Source organism: Portunus trituberculatus, chromosome 2 (genome assembly GCF_017591435.1).
Source record: "Portunus trituberculatus isolate SZX2019 chromosome 2, ASM1759143v1, whole genome shotgun sequence".
NCBI classification, from domain to species: domain Eukaryota; kingdom Metazoa; phylum Arthropoda; class Malacostraca; order Decapoda; family Portunidae; genus Portunus; species Portunus trituberculatus.
The window spans coordinates 7,950,702-7,965,571 of NC_059256.1; the positions used below are offsets into that span (position 1 = coordinate 7,950,702).

Sequence of the window (14,870 nt, forward strand, 5' to 3'; positions counted from 1 at the left end):
ATCTTTAACTACTGTCCTTATTTCTCTCCCCCTCAAGTAATTTTCTATCCATCTCAATGTGCTTCCTTTTAAGCTACCCTTCTCTTCTAACTTCCATAGTAATCTTGCATGTGGCACTTTGTGTGTGTATTTACCTATTTGTGTATTACAGGGCCCGAGCTAAGCTCTCTGTGTCCTGTCTCCTTGTCCATTCCTGTCATATCTCTCTTTCATCTGATTGACACACACCGTGTCAACGACATGACTGCTCAGTTTATTCCACTTATCAATGCTACGATGCGGGAAACTGTATTTTCTCACGTCATTTAGACAGATGTCCTTTATTAGCTTTTTTCCATGTCCTCGGAGATAATTACTTGTGGTCACCTTTATCAACTCTCTATCCAGTATGTCTATCTTGTTCACCAATTTATACATAGTTATCATGTCTCCTCTTCTCTCTCTCTCTCTCTAATGTCTCTCTCTCTCTCTCTCTCTCTCTCCTCTCTCTCTAACTCCTGAGTCCTGGTACCATCCTTGTTGCCAGCCTTTGTACCCTTTCTACCTTCTTCACATTTTTCTTCATATGTGACCAGACACATGCTGCATATTCTAGCTGGGGTCTTATTAAGGTGCATAATATCTTCTTCATCATTCCTTCATCTAGGTAGTGGAATGCAAGGCCAATATTTTGAAGCATGTTGTATGTTTTCCCAAAAATCTTGTTAATGTGTTTCTCCGGTGACAAAGTGTTTTGCACGGTTACTCCTAAGTCTTTCTCCTCATTGGTCTCTTTAATTTTCTCATCATCCAGTCTGTAATCCCAGTTTAGTCTGTATCTACTTCTTCCCATTTTCATAACATGGGTCTTGTCTATATTAAATTCCATCTGCCACTCTACTCCACTCATATATTTTATCAAGATCTTCCTGTAACTTGTTACAATCTTCCACATTCTTTAGTCTCCTCATAATATTAGTATCGTCCGCAAACATGTTCATATAACTGTCAATTCCTACTGGCATATTATTAACATAAATCAAAAACATGATGGGACCCAGCACTGACCCTTGTGGAACTCCACTGGTTACCTTCTTCCACTTGGACTTCTTTCCTCTCACCACTGTTCTCATTTCTCTTCCCATTAAGTAATTGTCCATCCATTTTGCTAGTTTATCATTTACTCCTCCTGTCATCTTTAATTTTCACATCAGTCTATTGTGTGGTACTTTATCAAAGGCCTTTCTCAAGTCCAGGTAGATAGCATCCACCCATCCCTCTCTATGTTGCAGTATGTCAGTCACTCTTGAATAAAAACATAATAAATTGGATACACACGATCTTCCTTTTCTGAAACCAAACTGCCTTTCACTCAGAATGTTTTCTCTTTCTAGATACTCACTCCACTTAGCTTTAATTACTTCTTCACATACCTTGCACAATATACTAATCAATGATACTGGTCTATAATTTAGCGGTTCCATTCTACTACCATTCTTATATATAGGCACAATGTCAGCTCTTTTCCACTCTTTCGGGACTAATCCTGTTCGTATGGAGGTATCCACAATATCAAATATGGGGTTCAACAATTGATCCTTATATTCTTTTAGCAACCTCCCAGATATGCCATCAGGCCCCATTGATTTATTAATATCCAGATTGCTTATAATTTTCCTTAGTCTTCCTTAGTAACCATGATGTCCTGCATTTGCTTTATTTCCGTAGGCCTTCCTCCCATAAATGCTCCTCCTTTGTAAACACTTTGCAAAAGTTGTCGTTCAAAATTTCAGTTATCTCCAGCATCTTCATATACTTCTTCCCGTTTTTACCTTTTCTATTGCCTCCCTTTTATTTAGTTTTCCATTTATGAATTTGTAAAACATTTTGGGTCACTATCACAGTTTTCCACCACCCTCTGTTCATATTCCTTCTGTGCTGTTCTCCTTACTTCAATGTATCTATTCCTTGCTGTTTTGTAGCCTTCCCTTGATAATACATCACTGCTTTTCTTAAGTTTCTTCCATGCCTTTTCTTTGTTCTTTTTTGCTTCTTCACAATTTCTATTAAACCACTGTTTATTATTTAAAGTCCCCTTCCTGTAATATGGCACAAACTTTTTCACAGCAGAGTTATACAAATCCATAAATTTATCGTACTTCAATTGCATATCTCTTTCCTGGTATACCACGGACCAGTCAATTTCATTAAAGAACTCCCTTATATGGTTATAATTTGCCCTAGTATAATTTAATTTTTCCTCCCTGCGTTCCACAATCTTATTCGTGCTTAATTCTGTATCCAGCTCAAAGCTTAGGACATCATGATTGCCTTTCCCCAAGGGACTTTCATGTTCAATTTCCTCTTTTAGAGAGATTCCCCTGGTAAATACCAAATCCAACCTTGCTGCAATATCCTGTCCCCTGCACCTTGTTGGTGATCTCACCCACTGTGCCATCAAGTTATTTGTTGCTACCTTTAACAACTCTTCTGCCCACTCACCACCTTTCACCACTTCGTAATCTTCCCACACTATTTCTTTGCAATGAAAGTCTCCAACTATCATCACTCTATCCTTTCTGTTGAGTTCTTGCTTCATTCTGTCTAGAGTATTTCTCATCACCATTTGGTACTGTCCATATTCCCAAGCACTGGTTCTGGGTGGTATGTATACTGTTATAATATTAATGTCCCTCTTGCCATCTGTTATAAGCATACTTATCACTTCCTCATTTCTCTTACTATAGTTCACCTCCTTCACTATCAGATCTTCCTTAGTAAGAACCATTATACCACCACCTCCTTTATTTTTTCTATCATTTCTCCATACTTTGTAGTGTTTTACAACAAACCAGTCTAGCTTTATTTCGGGCCTTAGCTTTGTTTCCACTACACACATTATTTCCGGTTCGTTATTTCTTAGGTAATCCATACATTCTAGCCTCTTAGACAGAAATCCATCTATGTTCGTGTAAGTCACTTTTATTCCATTCCTAGTCTTGTTCTTCTATGTAATGCCTATTCCGTCTGTTTTATTCACCACTTCTTTAGCCTCCCATTTCTCATCCTCCAAAAAAACTTGATCTTTTCCTCCACTGTTCTTTCGTCATTCCTCTCCTTCACTTCAGATACTAGCTCCTTCATCTTCATTCTCTCATCTTGTGACATATTTCTTCTTATGTAAATTGTTTTGGTTTCCTCAGGGTCCTTAAGTTTCCAAGCCCTCCTGTGTGTGTGTGTGTGTGTGTGTGTGTGTGTGTGTGTGTGTGTGTGTGTGTGTGTGTGTGTTGGTGTATTTACCTAGTTGTAGTTTTACAGGGCCTGGGCTTTATGTTTGTTTGGCCCTGTCTCCATATCTACACTTATCCAATTTTTCTTTAAAACTATGCACACTTGTTGCTGACACCACTTCCTCACTCAAACTGTTCCACGTCTTAACACATCTTTTTTGGGAAACTATATTTTTTAACATCTCTCAGACATCTTCCCTTCCTCAGCTTTTTACTATGCAATCTTGTGCTTCGAATGTCATATTCTTCTCTCAGGATCAGTTTCTCATTATCCACTTGGTCCATTCCGTTGATCAATTTATAAACTTGTATCAGATCCCCTCTCTCCTTTCTCTGTTCCAGGGTTGGTAGATCCATAGCCTTTAGTCTCTCCTCATGTCATCCCTTCAAATTCTGGAACCATTCTTATAGCCATTTTTTGTAGTCTCTCCAACTTCCTTGTGTGTGTGTGTGTGTGTGTGTATGTGTGGAGCATGTAGTGGTGTGTTTTGGGTATGTAGTATTGTGTGTGGGTGTAGGCTGGGATTGGCAGAGTTTGGTTAGCGTTGTTACAGGTGTTGATCTTGTTGCTTCTTCTTCCTTCCTTGCTGAAAGAGGAAAATGAAATGCGTTAGTTTAGAGTCAAAAGAAAGGGAAAAAAAGGTTTGCTTAGTGAGAAGAGGGAAAAATAATAAAAAAAAAGGTTAGTTTAATTTATAAAATGAGTAAATAGGTTAGCTTAGTGTCAAAAGAGGGAAAAAGTGTTTGCCTGGTGAGAAGGAAAAAAATAATAAAAAAAAAGTTAGTTTAGTCTATAAAATGAGGAAATAAGTTAGCTTAGTGTCAAAAGAGAGGGAAAAGGTTTGCTTGGTGAGAAGAGGAAAAAAAAAATAGAAAAAAAGGTTAATTTAGTCTATTTTGTGTTGCCTCTTTCCTATTTCTTCACTGAGAGAAATGACGAGGAAAAGAAAGGAAAAAATGAAGCTGTTTTCTATTTCCTGTTGCCTCTTTCCTCTTCACTGAGAAAACCTAACCTAACCCCATACTAGGTGACCTGGACTGGGACCATGCTTGGGTGTGTGGTGGAGGTGGTAGTGCGGTGTGGTGAGTACCAGACGGCCCTGGAGGTGCTGCGCGAAGCCACCGCAGCGCCCCAGGCTGTGTTGGGGGTTCTGCCAGCACAATCCCTCACAGCACTGCTCTCTGCCGCGCTGCACAGGAAGGATGCTGATACTGCTGTGGTGAGTGTCTGTGTCTGTGTGTGTGTGTGTGTGTGTGTCTGTCTGTCGGTCTGTCTGTGTTTATTTAATCTTTTAATCATTTATTTATCTTATTATTTATTTCTGCTTTATTTATAAGTAATAAAAATTATCAAGAAATTAGTTTTGATATTAGTCCGGTTCCCCTATTATATAATGATTTATTCTGGCCCAGGTTACCGTTAATGGATGATTTATTCTGGCCCAGGTTAGGGTTGGTTAAGGTTATTTATTTATTTATTTTTTTTTTTTTTCTTCTTCATATTTATGGCCTATAGCATCTGTAGGCATACTTGAAGTAGTACATGTGGGAAGCGCTGTTCAGCTTCTGCCATTAGTGGCGCAGGCAATTTTACTTATAGTGGTGGGCATATTAGGGCCCATATCACCACCCCCAGTGCATCTTTGGTGTAACCACCTAGAACCTGGGTATCATGGTGACATGTCACTAACTTTAAACCTCTCCACAAACGGCAAAGTATCAAGGCAATACATGGTGGGATTCGAACCTATGCGTGGACGTCTGCCCTATCCCACGCTCACCACCTCCCTAATGCCCAACAAGTGACAGTAAAAACAAAACCGTTATTATTATTATTGTTATTATTATTATTATTAGTACATATCTAACCTAGCCTGACGGTAATTTGTGCTATATATAAGTACAGTAATCGCCCACGTATCCGGTTCGCCACTATCCGGAATTCGTTACTATCCGGAGCTGCCCCCAAGCATATTCCAACCTACCGCGCTAGCGATCCCTCAATCCCGCTAGGCAGCACAGCACTTAAGGCGGCGTCACAATAACACTTTCCGTCATCTTCAACGATTTCCGTTTTTTCTCTCTCTCTCTCTCTCTCTCTCTCTCTCTCTCTCTCTCTCTCTCTCTCTCTCTCTCTCTCTCAATTTTCAGCCAAATTAAGATCTATGGTTTCTAACCAAAACTTTTGTAATAAAATTTATTTTCTTGCTAATTGGAATAATGCTATAATCTCAACTTAATAGCATCTTCATAAGTAGATGTAAATATATTTGTGTGTGTGTGTGTGTGTGTGTGTGTGTGTATTTACCTAGTTGTATTTACCTAGTTGTAGTTTTACAGGGCCTGGGCTTTATGCTCGTGTGGTCCCGTCTCCATATCTACACTTATCCAATTTTTCTTTAAAACTATGTACACTCGTTGCAGACACCACTTCCTCATTCAAACTGTTCCAAGTCTCAATACATCTTTGCGGGAAACTATATTTTTAACATCTCTCAGACATCTTCCCTTCCTCAGTTTTTTACTATGCGATCTTGTGCTTCTAATGTCATATTCTTCTCTCAGGATCAGTTTCTCATTATCCACTTGGTCCATTCCGTTGATCAATTTATAAACTTGTATCAGGTCTCTCTCTCTCTCTGCTCCAAGGTTGGTAGATCCATTGCCTTTAGTCTCTCCTCATATGTCATCCCTTCAAATTCTGGAACCATTCTTGTAGCCATTTTTGTAGTCTCTAATTTTCTTATGTGTTTCTTTTATGAGGAGTCCACACAACTCCTGCATATTCCAATCTGGGTCTTATTATAGTACTTATCAATTTCTTCATCATTTCTTTGTCCATGTAGTGAAATGCTATTCCAATATTCCTTAGCAAATTATATGTTTCTCTGAAAATTTTATCAATATGGCTTACTGGTTGATTATTTTCTTCCATTGTCACTCCCAAGTCCTTTTCCTTTTTTACTTTTTCTAGTTCTACTCCATCTCCCATCTTATAGATTCCCACTGGTCGTCTTTCACTTTTTCCCATTTCCATGACATGGCTTTTGTGCACATTGAATTCCATCTCCCATTTTTTGCTCCATTTCCAGATCTTGTTTAAGTCTTCTTGCAGTATTTCACAATCCTCTTTTTGTTTAATGACTCTGCACAGTTTCGCATCATCTGCAAACAGATTTATGTAGCTGTTCACTCCGTCTGGCATGTCATTTATATATATGAGGAAAAGTATTGGTGCCAATACTGACCCCTGTGGCACTCCGCTGTCTACTGTTCTCCACTTGGACTTCATATCTTTAACTATCGTCCTTATTTCTCTCACCCTTAAGTAATTCTTCATCCATCTCAATGTGCTTCCTTTTAAGCCACCCTTCTCCTCTAACTTCCATAGTAATCTTTCATGTGGCACTTTATCAAACGCCTTTTTTAAATCTAAATAAATACAGTCAACCCATCCCTCTCTCTTGTACTCTATCAACTATTCTAGAATAGAAACTCAATAAATTTGTTACACATGACCGACCTTTTCTAAAACCAAATTGGCTATTTGATAATATTTTGTTGTCTTCAAGAAACTCAATCCATTGCTTCTTTATTACTCTTTCACACATCTTGCATATTACACTAGTTAGTGATACCAGTCTGTAATTTAAAGGTTCTTCCTTCCTTCCGCTCTTATATATGGGAACCACCTCAGCTCTTTTCCATTCTACTGGTACTGTTCCATTTTCTATTGAGCATTTTATGATGTTGTATATTGGACTTGCTAGTTCTTCCCTACATTCTTTCAGTATTCTGCCTGAGACTTCATCCGGTCCCATTGCCTTTTCCTCATCAAGTTCCTTCATCAACTTTTTATTTCAAGCTTGGTTACTTTAATCTCTTTCATATAGACAGTCTCTCTATTACCCTGTGGTCTTTCAAATTTGGATTCCTTAGTAAAGACCTCCTGAAATTTATTATTTAACAGTTCTGCCATACTTTTGGGTCTTCCACCATTCCGTTCTCTCCTTTTAACCTTTCTATTGTTTCTTTTTGTCTTATTTTTCCATTTATGAATCTATAGAACAATTTTGGTTGTTCCTTACATTTTTCGACAATGTCCTTTTCATAGTTCTTTTCTTCTTCCTTTCTCACCTTAGCATATTCATTTCTTGCTGTTTTGAAGTTTTCCTTATTTTCTGGATTTCTGTTTCTTCTCCACCTTTTCCATGCTCCATCTCGTTTCTCCTTTGCCCTAGCACATCTTGCATTAAACCAATCTTTCTTTCCTTCTTCTTTAGGTCTATATTTTGGGACATATTCCTGACCCCAGTTTTGTATATTTCCAAAAATAAGTTATATTTCTCTTGAACCGTTAATGAGTTTTCCATCTCCTCCCAGTTTACGTTTTTAAAATAGTTCTTGAGATTCTCAATATCAGCCTTTCTGTAATTTAATCGGTCTCCTTTGTATGATTTATCTCTATCTTCCTTTCCTTCTTCTATATCCATTTCTAGTATTACATGGTCACTCTTTCCCAATGGGCACTTGTATCTTATATCATCGTTAATTGGTATATCCCTTGTAAAAACTAGGTCTAATCTTGCCGGCTCATCGTTTCCTCTGAATCTTGTGTTTTTCTTTACTCTTTGGACCATCAAATTATCTATCATTAGATTCAGGAATCTATCTCCCAGGCATCTTCCCCCATACCACTTTCATAATTTTCCCAGTCTACCTCCTTACAGTTGAAATCTCCTACCAATATCACTTTTCTCCTTTCCTTAATGATTCTTGTAAGACTCCTTATTGTGTCATCTATCATGTCTCTATATTCTTGGTTAGTCCATGAGTTTGTTTTTGGTGGCACATATGTTCCAATGATTGTTAACTCCTTTTTGTTAATATGCATCTTAACATACAGTATTTCTGATTTTCCTTCCCCAAACTCCACTTGATTTACCACTATCTCCTTCCTTAACATCATGACTCCTCCTCCTCCTTTACCCACTCTGTCTCTCCTCCATATATTATACCTTTTATCTATGTCTATTTTTATTGCCTCATTTAACTTTGTTTCCACCAGGCATACAATATCTGGTTCTTCTTTCTTTATGTAATCTCTTAATTCTAATTTACTAGATAAAATCCCATCTATGTTTGTATACATCATTTTTAATCTCTTGTTCTTATCATTTTTAGTTAAACTTGCTCCATTTTTTCTCTTCTTTCTCTTTTATATACCATTTCCTTATCCTGTCTCCTATAATTCTCCAAAAAAATGCCTTCTTCTCCTCCTCTGACCTTTCATTATTATTTTCTCTTGCTTCTGCCACCAGTTCATTGTGTCTCTTCCTTTCCTCCTCGTTTCTATTTTTCTTTATATATATATCTTTGCAACCTTCTGTTTCTCTGAGTTTCGTTTTTCTATATAGTACTTCTTCTGCTGCTGCTTGTGATTTTAGTAATATCTTAATTGGTCTCACTGTTCCTTCTTGATATGGTCCCATTCTATGGATTTCTTCTACTTCCTCTTCTAAGTTCTGTCTATCCTCGTCATTCAGATGTTTTAGTAGGTCTTTTACTGATTTCATTTCGTCTTTTTCCCTTCTTGGTCTATATTTAACATTTTTTCTTTCAGTCCAAAAATAATTACACTCTTCTTTTTTCTGCAATTTCTCTTACTAAATTTTCTTTTTCTTGAGGACTCCTATCATTTTGCTTGTCATATTTTCATCTCTTTCTTTTAACTGTTCTTGAAATACTTCTTGAAATGATTCCTTGTCTTTCTTATCTTGGATTCTCCATGCTTGTACTTCTTTTTAATCACGTCTTGTACTCTTTCTTCTTCTTTGTTAACTAGATCTTTTAGCTTTTCTTTTCTTTCTCGGCTTTACCGAGTCCTTCTTCCATCAATTTCTTATAGTTCGCTATTTGGACTTTTAATTCTTCATTTTCGGTTCTTAGCCTAGTTTCGTTTTCTTCCACTCTTTTTATCCTTTCTTTCAATTTCTGGAGCTCTTTATCCTGTTCTTCATTCTCTTTCATTCCCATACTCTCCTTTATCAATTTATCTAATTTACGTTCGATAGTTAAGACTCTATCAAATAGTGAAGTTTGCGCCGTATCAAAGCCTTCAAATTCTCCTCCTCCCTCACCAACATTGTCATCATCAGCTTTCATTCTTGTGTGTGTGTGTGTGTGTGTGTGTGTGTGTGTGTGTGTGTGTATATATATATATATATATATATATATATATATATATATATATATATATATATATATATATATATATATATATATATATCTTCTCTATATCATAGGACTGTTACGATCTTTTCAAACACTTTTTTTTTTTTTCTTACTGCCTTCATCAGCACAACTTTACATGACACAGCTCTCACAATAACACTATTACAAAAAATTAGTTGAGACAGAAGTAGAAAGCTGTGCCAGACAAACAATAGATACTTCACTATCATTATCTCACTTCAACACACTAATAATGACTCAGATAGTGTCCAATTCAGCAGTGAAACAGCAGATTGCCATGACACTGCTGATGGCACCTTCCCAACCCTCACATTTTCTAGAGAAGCAGGCATCTTATATGTTATCATTCTATCATGCTCCAGGAAGTCATTATTGTATATACACAATCATTTAATGTGCTTTCATTCATTGTTTTCTTACCCATTTGGGTTATGTACATGTTTTTTCTCAATTTATAAGGGGTTGGGAGAGAAAATTCCGCGTATCGGGATATTTCGCGTATCCGCCAGGGCCTTGGCTGCTATAATCCGGATACGCAGGCGATTACTGTATTTATATAATATGTATCTTATCTATGTTCTCTATCAGTTTATATTATCTTAACCTGTGTGTGTATGTATGTATGTTTGTGCTTTTTATAAGTATCAGTACATTATCTACATTTTCTATCATCACATTATTGTAACCTTTCAATGTATTTTGACTGTATTTTCTTCTTTGTGTGTGTGTGTGTGTGTGTGTGTTTTGTGTGTCTGTGCAGGCCGTGGTGTTGTATGCGCAGGATGCTGGGCACCAGGAGACAGGACAGATGGCACAACAGGTCCACTCCAGCCTGGCCCTGTCCCACCACCACCTGGCCAGCCTCGCCTCAGCTCTGGGCAGGGATGTGTACTTGCCCCACGACACCCCTGCCACGTCCTCAGCCCCGGCCACCTAGAGAGAGATAAAGAGAGGAAAAGTATGTGTGAGGTTCAGATTGTTGAAGTAAGATTTGTTTGTGTTGTTTGTTGAGAGAGAGAGAGAGAGAGAGAGAGAATGTTTCAAATTGTCATGTATAAGATTTTTTTGTATTATTTGTTTATTTTTACTGTATTTGACGGGTCACAAGACGCATCCAGTTTTGGCAGACACTGAAATGCATAAAAAGTTGAATGAGCAGATTTAAGCTTTTAGTATGAATTGAAGGATTTCACATTACATTTTAGGACTCACATGCAATTGGATCTTTATTAGATCCTAGTATTTTGCATTTAACCCCCTCAGTACCATGACAAGTCTTTATATTTATTCTGCGTACTATTTGGCCATTTTATACAGCTTCAGAAACGTATGTGAGGATTAAAATAGTGAAAACTCTGGCCATTGATCTTCTGACCTCCATAGACCCTTCCTAATGAAGATAAAATTCTCTAATCACACCCAAAACTCATGGTAAAAATGCATCCCAGTAGTGAAAGAGTTAAGAACTTTAATATTTGCTAGTAGCCCACATAGCAGTCTTGTTGTGGGATGTAAAAATGTACGTGGCATATGGCACTGTGAGAGACTACAGGCTTAATAGTCGTGATTTTTCCTTTTTTTATAACTGTTTTTTTACATATATGCAAGGTAAGAATGTTAAAAGATAGGTGCAATTTTAATAGTGTGAAAGTGTGTTTTACCTTAAGGAGTAACAGCATCACACTGTAAAGAAAACAGTGAGTCTTGCCCTTGTCAAGATTAAGATCGTCAATCCTGTGTTTTGTTTTGGTTCATGTGATGTATGGCTAATTCCCGACGTCGGAAAGTGCTGAAAAGCTGCCAGATTCGCCAGATAACTTAATTTAGCACATTCAACTCGGTATGCTGGAAAAAAATTTTTACGTCATATATGTGCTATCAAACTAAGTAATAAATTATTAGGAACATCTCTAATCAGCTTCACCAAGCACAGAGAACGTAATATGGTAAAACGAGCCAAAAGTTTTGGGACACTTCATCACCTTGAGTGAATTACATTATTTTCAGTAAGCAAGCACATTTCATTGGTTCAAGTTAATTAATTAGCAATCAAATCCAGAAAATGTGACGAATATCAAATAAACACGATGTTTTGATGCAAAATCCTTGTATGACTTCAGTGAAAGATTGTCTGTTTCATATGTAAACAACATCAAGCAGGTTTCTACCTGCTCCCCACCGGTTATGGGCAAACAGTTCAGGGTCTGGATGCGATGCTGACGGTCCTTTGCACCAATCTATGAAGTGCTTTGAGCAGATAGCATGGTCCTTGGTAGCTCTCCACGTCGGGCCTCGTTTACATCGTGTCTCCCATAATCTTCTTCGAGCCGCGTCTTTCTTCCTGGGAAACACAGTCCATCCTTTCACGCCTTGGTTTTTCTTTTTTGATGTAGAATTGCAGTCAGCTACAGCACATGTATAAACCGGCATTTTGTTCCAGCTCTAAGAACACTCCACACTAGGGTGACCAGATTTCTGAGACAAATTCCGGGGACATTTTCAGTTCAGGGAGGTAAAAACATGTAGTGTTTTTGCACTGGAAAAACTAAAACAGGGACACTATTCGTACCATTTCTAAACCAGCAATCAAAAGTTTCTCTCACCTTATTTACCCAAGTTGCAAAGGAAAAAAAATCTACCTGATGAAATATCTGAGATCATGAACACCCATTAGCTGTTAAAATGTGTCCGCCATACACTTCACCGTCTTCACGGAAACTATATAAAAAAATAAGGCCTCCTTATTCTTGACATTTTAAAAGAGTAATTATAAAAGGACATAATTATCATAATCAAAAGGAGTAGTTTTTTTTTTAACGCATCAAGTGATCTTTCAGTTACAGAAAACCGGGGACAGCAGTAGCCGGGGACAGGTCACTGAAATCGGGGATGTCTGGTCACCCTACTCCACACCAGGGCCCATTGAATTATAGGGTCCCTCCACGCGCAGGACTGGGTAGCCGTGGGCGGGACCAAAGCTCTGTGACGTCACGGAGAGCTCTGCTGGGAGAGAGAGAGAGAGAGCGCGCGCGCACCTCCCAGCAGAACTCCCCGTGACGTCACAGAGCTTTGGTCCCGCCCACGGCTACCCAGTCCTGCGCGTGGAGGGACCCTATAATTCAATGGGCCCTGCTCCACACGAGCTCCAAGCAACAGTGGGCCGCGGGGTTGTTTTGGTGTTTTGAGAGGACTCGGTGTTTCCGAGTTCAGTTAGTCTTTTCGGTTTGATATACCTTCGGCCGCAAAAATGTTGCTCTACCAAGATTATTACAGAATGTATTCCTTTGTAACATTTAGAGGAGAAACAGTGCTCTCTGTTGAACTATATGAAAAAATGTTTCAAACCAAATATGTAATTGAGACTAGTAAAAAATGCGAGAGCATTGAAACCGCGACTGTGAGTATTAAGCTTATAATAACAGTTTTGTAGAGTGTGTATTACCAGATCATATGGATAATGTTAGGATAAACACTTGGAATTAATGTTTTGCGCAAAAGTACAAAGACTCAATACCTCAAGATTTATTATGATATGAATTTTAGAATGTCTCTCTCTTGCGAGCTGGCTGGCTGTATACCGAGTCGCGTATTAAAACAGCCAGCGATCAATGGCAACCCAAGAATATCCGACGTCGGGAATTCTTCCTGACTGGTGTCATTCCCTGTGAATTACCAGTAAGTGTGACTCATTATATTTTGTTACCTTGAAAGAAAGTGTGTTGTGGTGTAGTAGGTGTAGTACCAATCATCACTTTGTTTACATGTGCAAAGATGTCTGGGGTTCATTCAATCTTAGAGCCTCTGCTGCCATAGACTGACCATCACTCACTGTCTCAATACTGAACCTTGGTCTCACAGGACACTGGTTAATTTTCTGAGACTTTTTTTATTTACTTTATTTATTTATTTATTTATTTAATTATTATTATTTTTTTTTCTTGAGGAAAGATGTGTCTTATGAGCCATCAAATGCGGTACTTATTGACTGAGAGAGAGAGAGAGAGAGAGAGAGAGAGAGAGAGAGAGAGAGAGAGACTGTTTCAAATTGTTCAAGTAATGTTTGTCTTTTGTTAATTTGCTTGTTATTTGTTGAAAGAAGAAAGAGAGAGCTTTAGATTATCAACTAAAATTTATTATGACAAACTTGATCATTTTATTTATTGAAAGAGAGAGAGAGAGAGAGAGAGAGAGAGAGGGGAGAACTGTCAAGTAAGCTTCATTGCCATTAATTTGTTTACTTTATTGAAAGCGAGGGAAAGAGAGAGTCCCAAATCATCAATGTAAGATATATTTTGACTGTAATTTCTTGGTTCACACCACCACCACCACCACCACCACCACCACCACCACTACCACACACATTTACACTGCATTACATAAAAAAACACCATGATTTTTACATCCTTACTGTTTTGTTAGTGTGTCAATGGTTATTATTACTTAACCCGTGGCTATCATTGTAAATAGAATAGAGGGTCATATTGTACAGAAGTGAAAGAATAAAGACCATTAGAGCAGTGACCACAGTATTTTTCCTGTGTGTTTATGTAGGAAGGAAAAGGAGAACAAAATATAATGAAATAGTAAAGACGTTATGCTATTCTAATTTTTCCTTTATGTAAGAAGGGAAGCCAGATAAAGGAAACAAATAAGTAAATATAAGAAGAAAAATGATATGTTGACTTTTTTATATAGGAAAGGAAAGAAAAGAAAAAAAACCAGATAAGATAGAAATGTTAATATTTTTTCTATCTAGGAAGAAAACTAGGAAAAGAAAAAGATGAAATAGAAAAATAATGCTTTTTTTTTTTTTTTTTTTTTTTTTTTTTCTAGAAAGGTACAGTGGAACCATGCATGGTTTGGGGTCCGATAAAAACATGGGGCCTGCCATGGTACAGTGGAACCATGTGTGCTTTGGGTTCCGATAGAAACATGAGGCTTGCCGTAGTACCGTGGAACCATGTGTGCTTTGTTGTCCGATAGAAACATGGGGCCCGCCGTGGTACAGTGGAACCATGCATGCTTTGGGGTCCGATAAAAACATGGGTCCTGCCGTGGTACAGTGGAGCCATGTGTGTTTTGGGGTCCGATAGAAACATGGGGCCCGCCGTGGTACAGTGGAATCATGTGTGCTTTGGGGTCCGAGTAGTCTCCAAGGACTCAGGTTCGAATCCTGTCCATGGTCCAAGTGTAGGTTGGGCTTCCTCACTCGGGGCAACGGCTTTGAGATAGGAGGTAACCCCGTAAAAAATATCACCTTTAGCCCAGAAATACCCGTGAAAAGCCCATATTGTATAAATACAGTAATACTCCGCTTAACGAATGTTTGGTTGACGAATTTCCGGT

The 14,870-nt window shown here is 38.0% G+C and overlaps 1 protein-coding gene across 1 annotated transcript in view; it reads left to right on the forward strand.

Annotated features, from left to right (window-relative positions):
- LOC123506597 (protein PTCD3 homolog, mitochondrial-like) overlaps positions 1–11,381 on the forward strand; it is a 90,890-nt gene extending 79,509 nt beyond the window's left edge. The window contains exons 17-18 of the mRNA XM_045258840.1: positions 4,298–4,489; positions 10,285–11,381. Of these exons, the coding sequence (XP_045114775.1) occupies positions 4,298–4,489; positions 10,285–10,461 (369 nt within the window). The 3' untranslated portion in view covers positions 10,462–11,381. The remainder of the gene's footprint in view (positions 1–4,297; positions 4,490–10,284) is intronic.
- Positions 11,382–14,870: the final 3,489 nt, after the last annotated feature.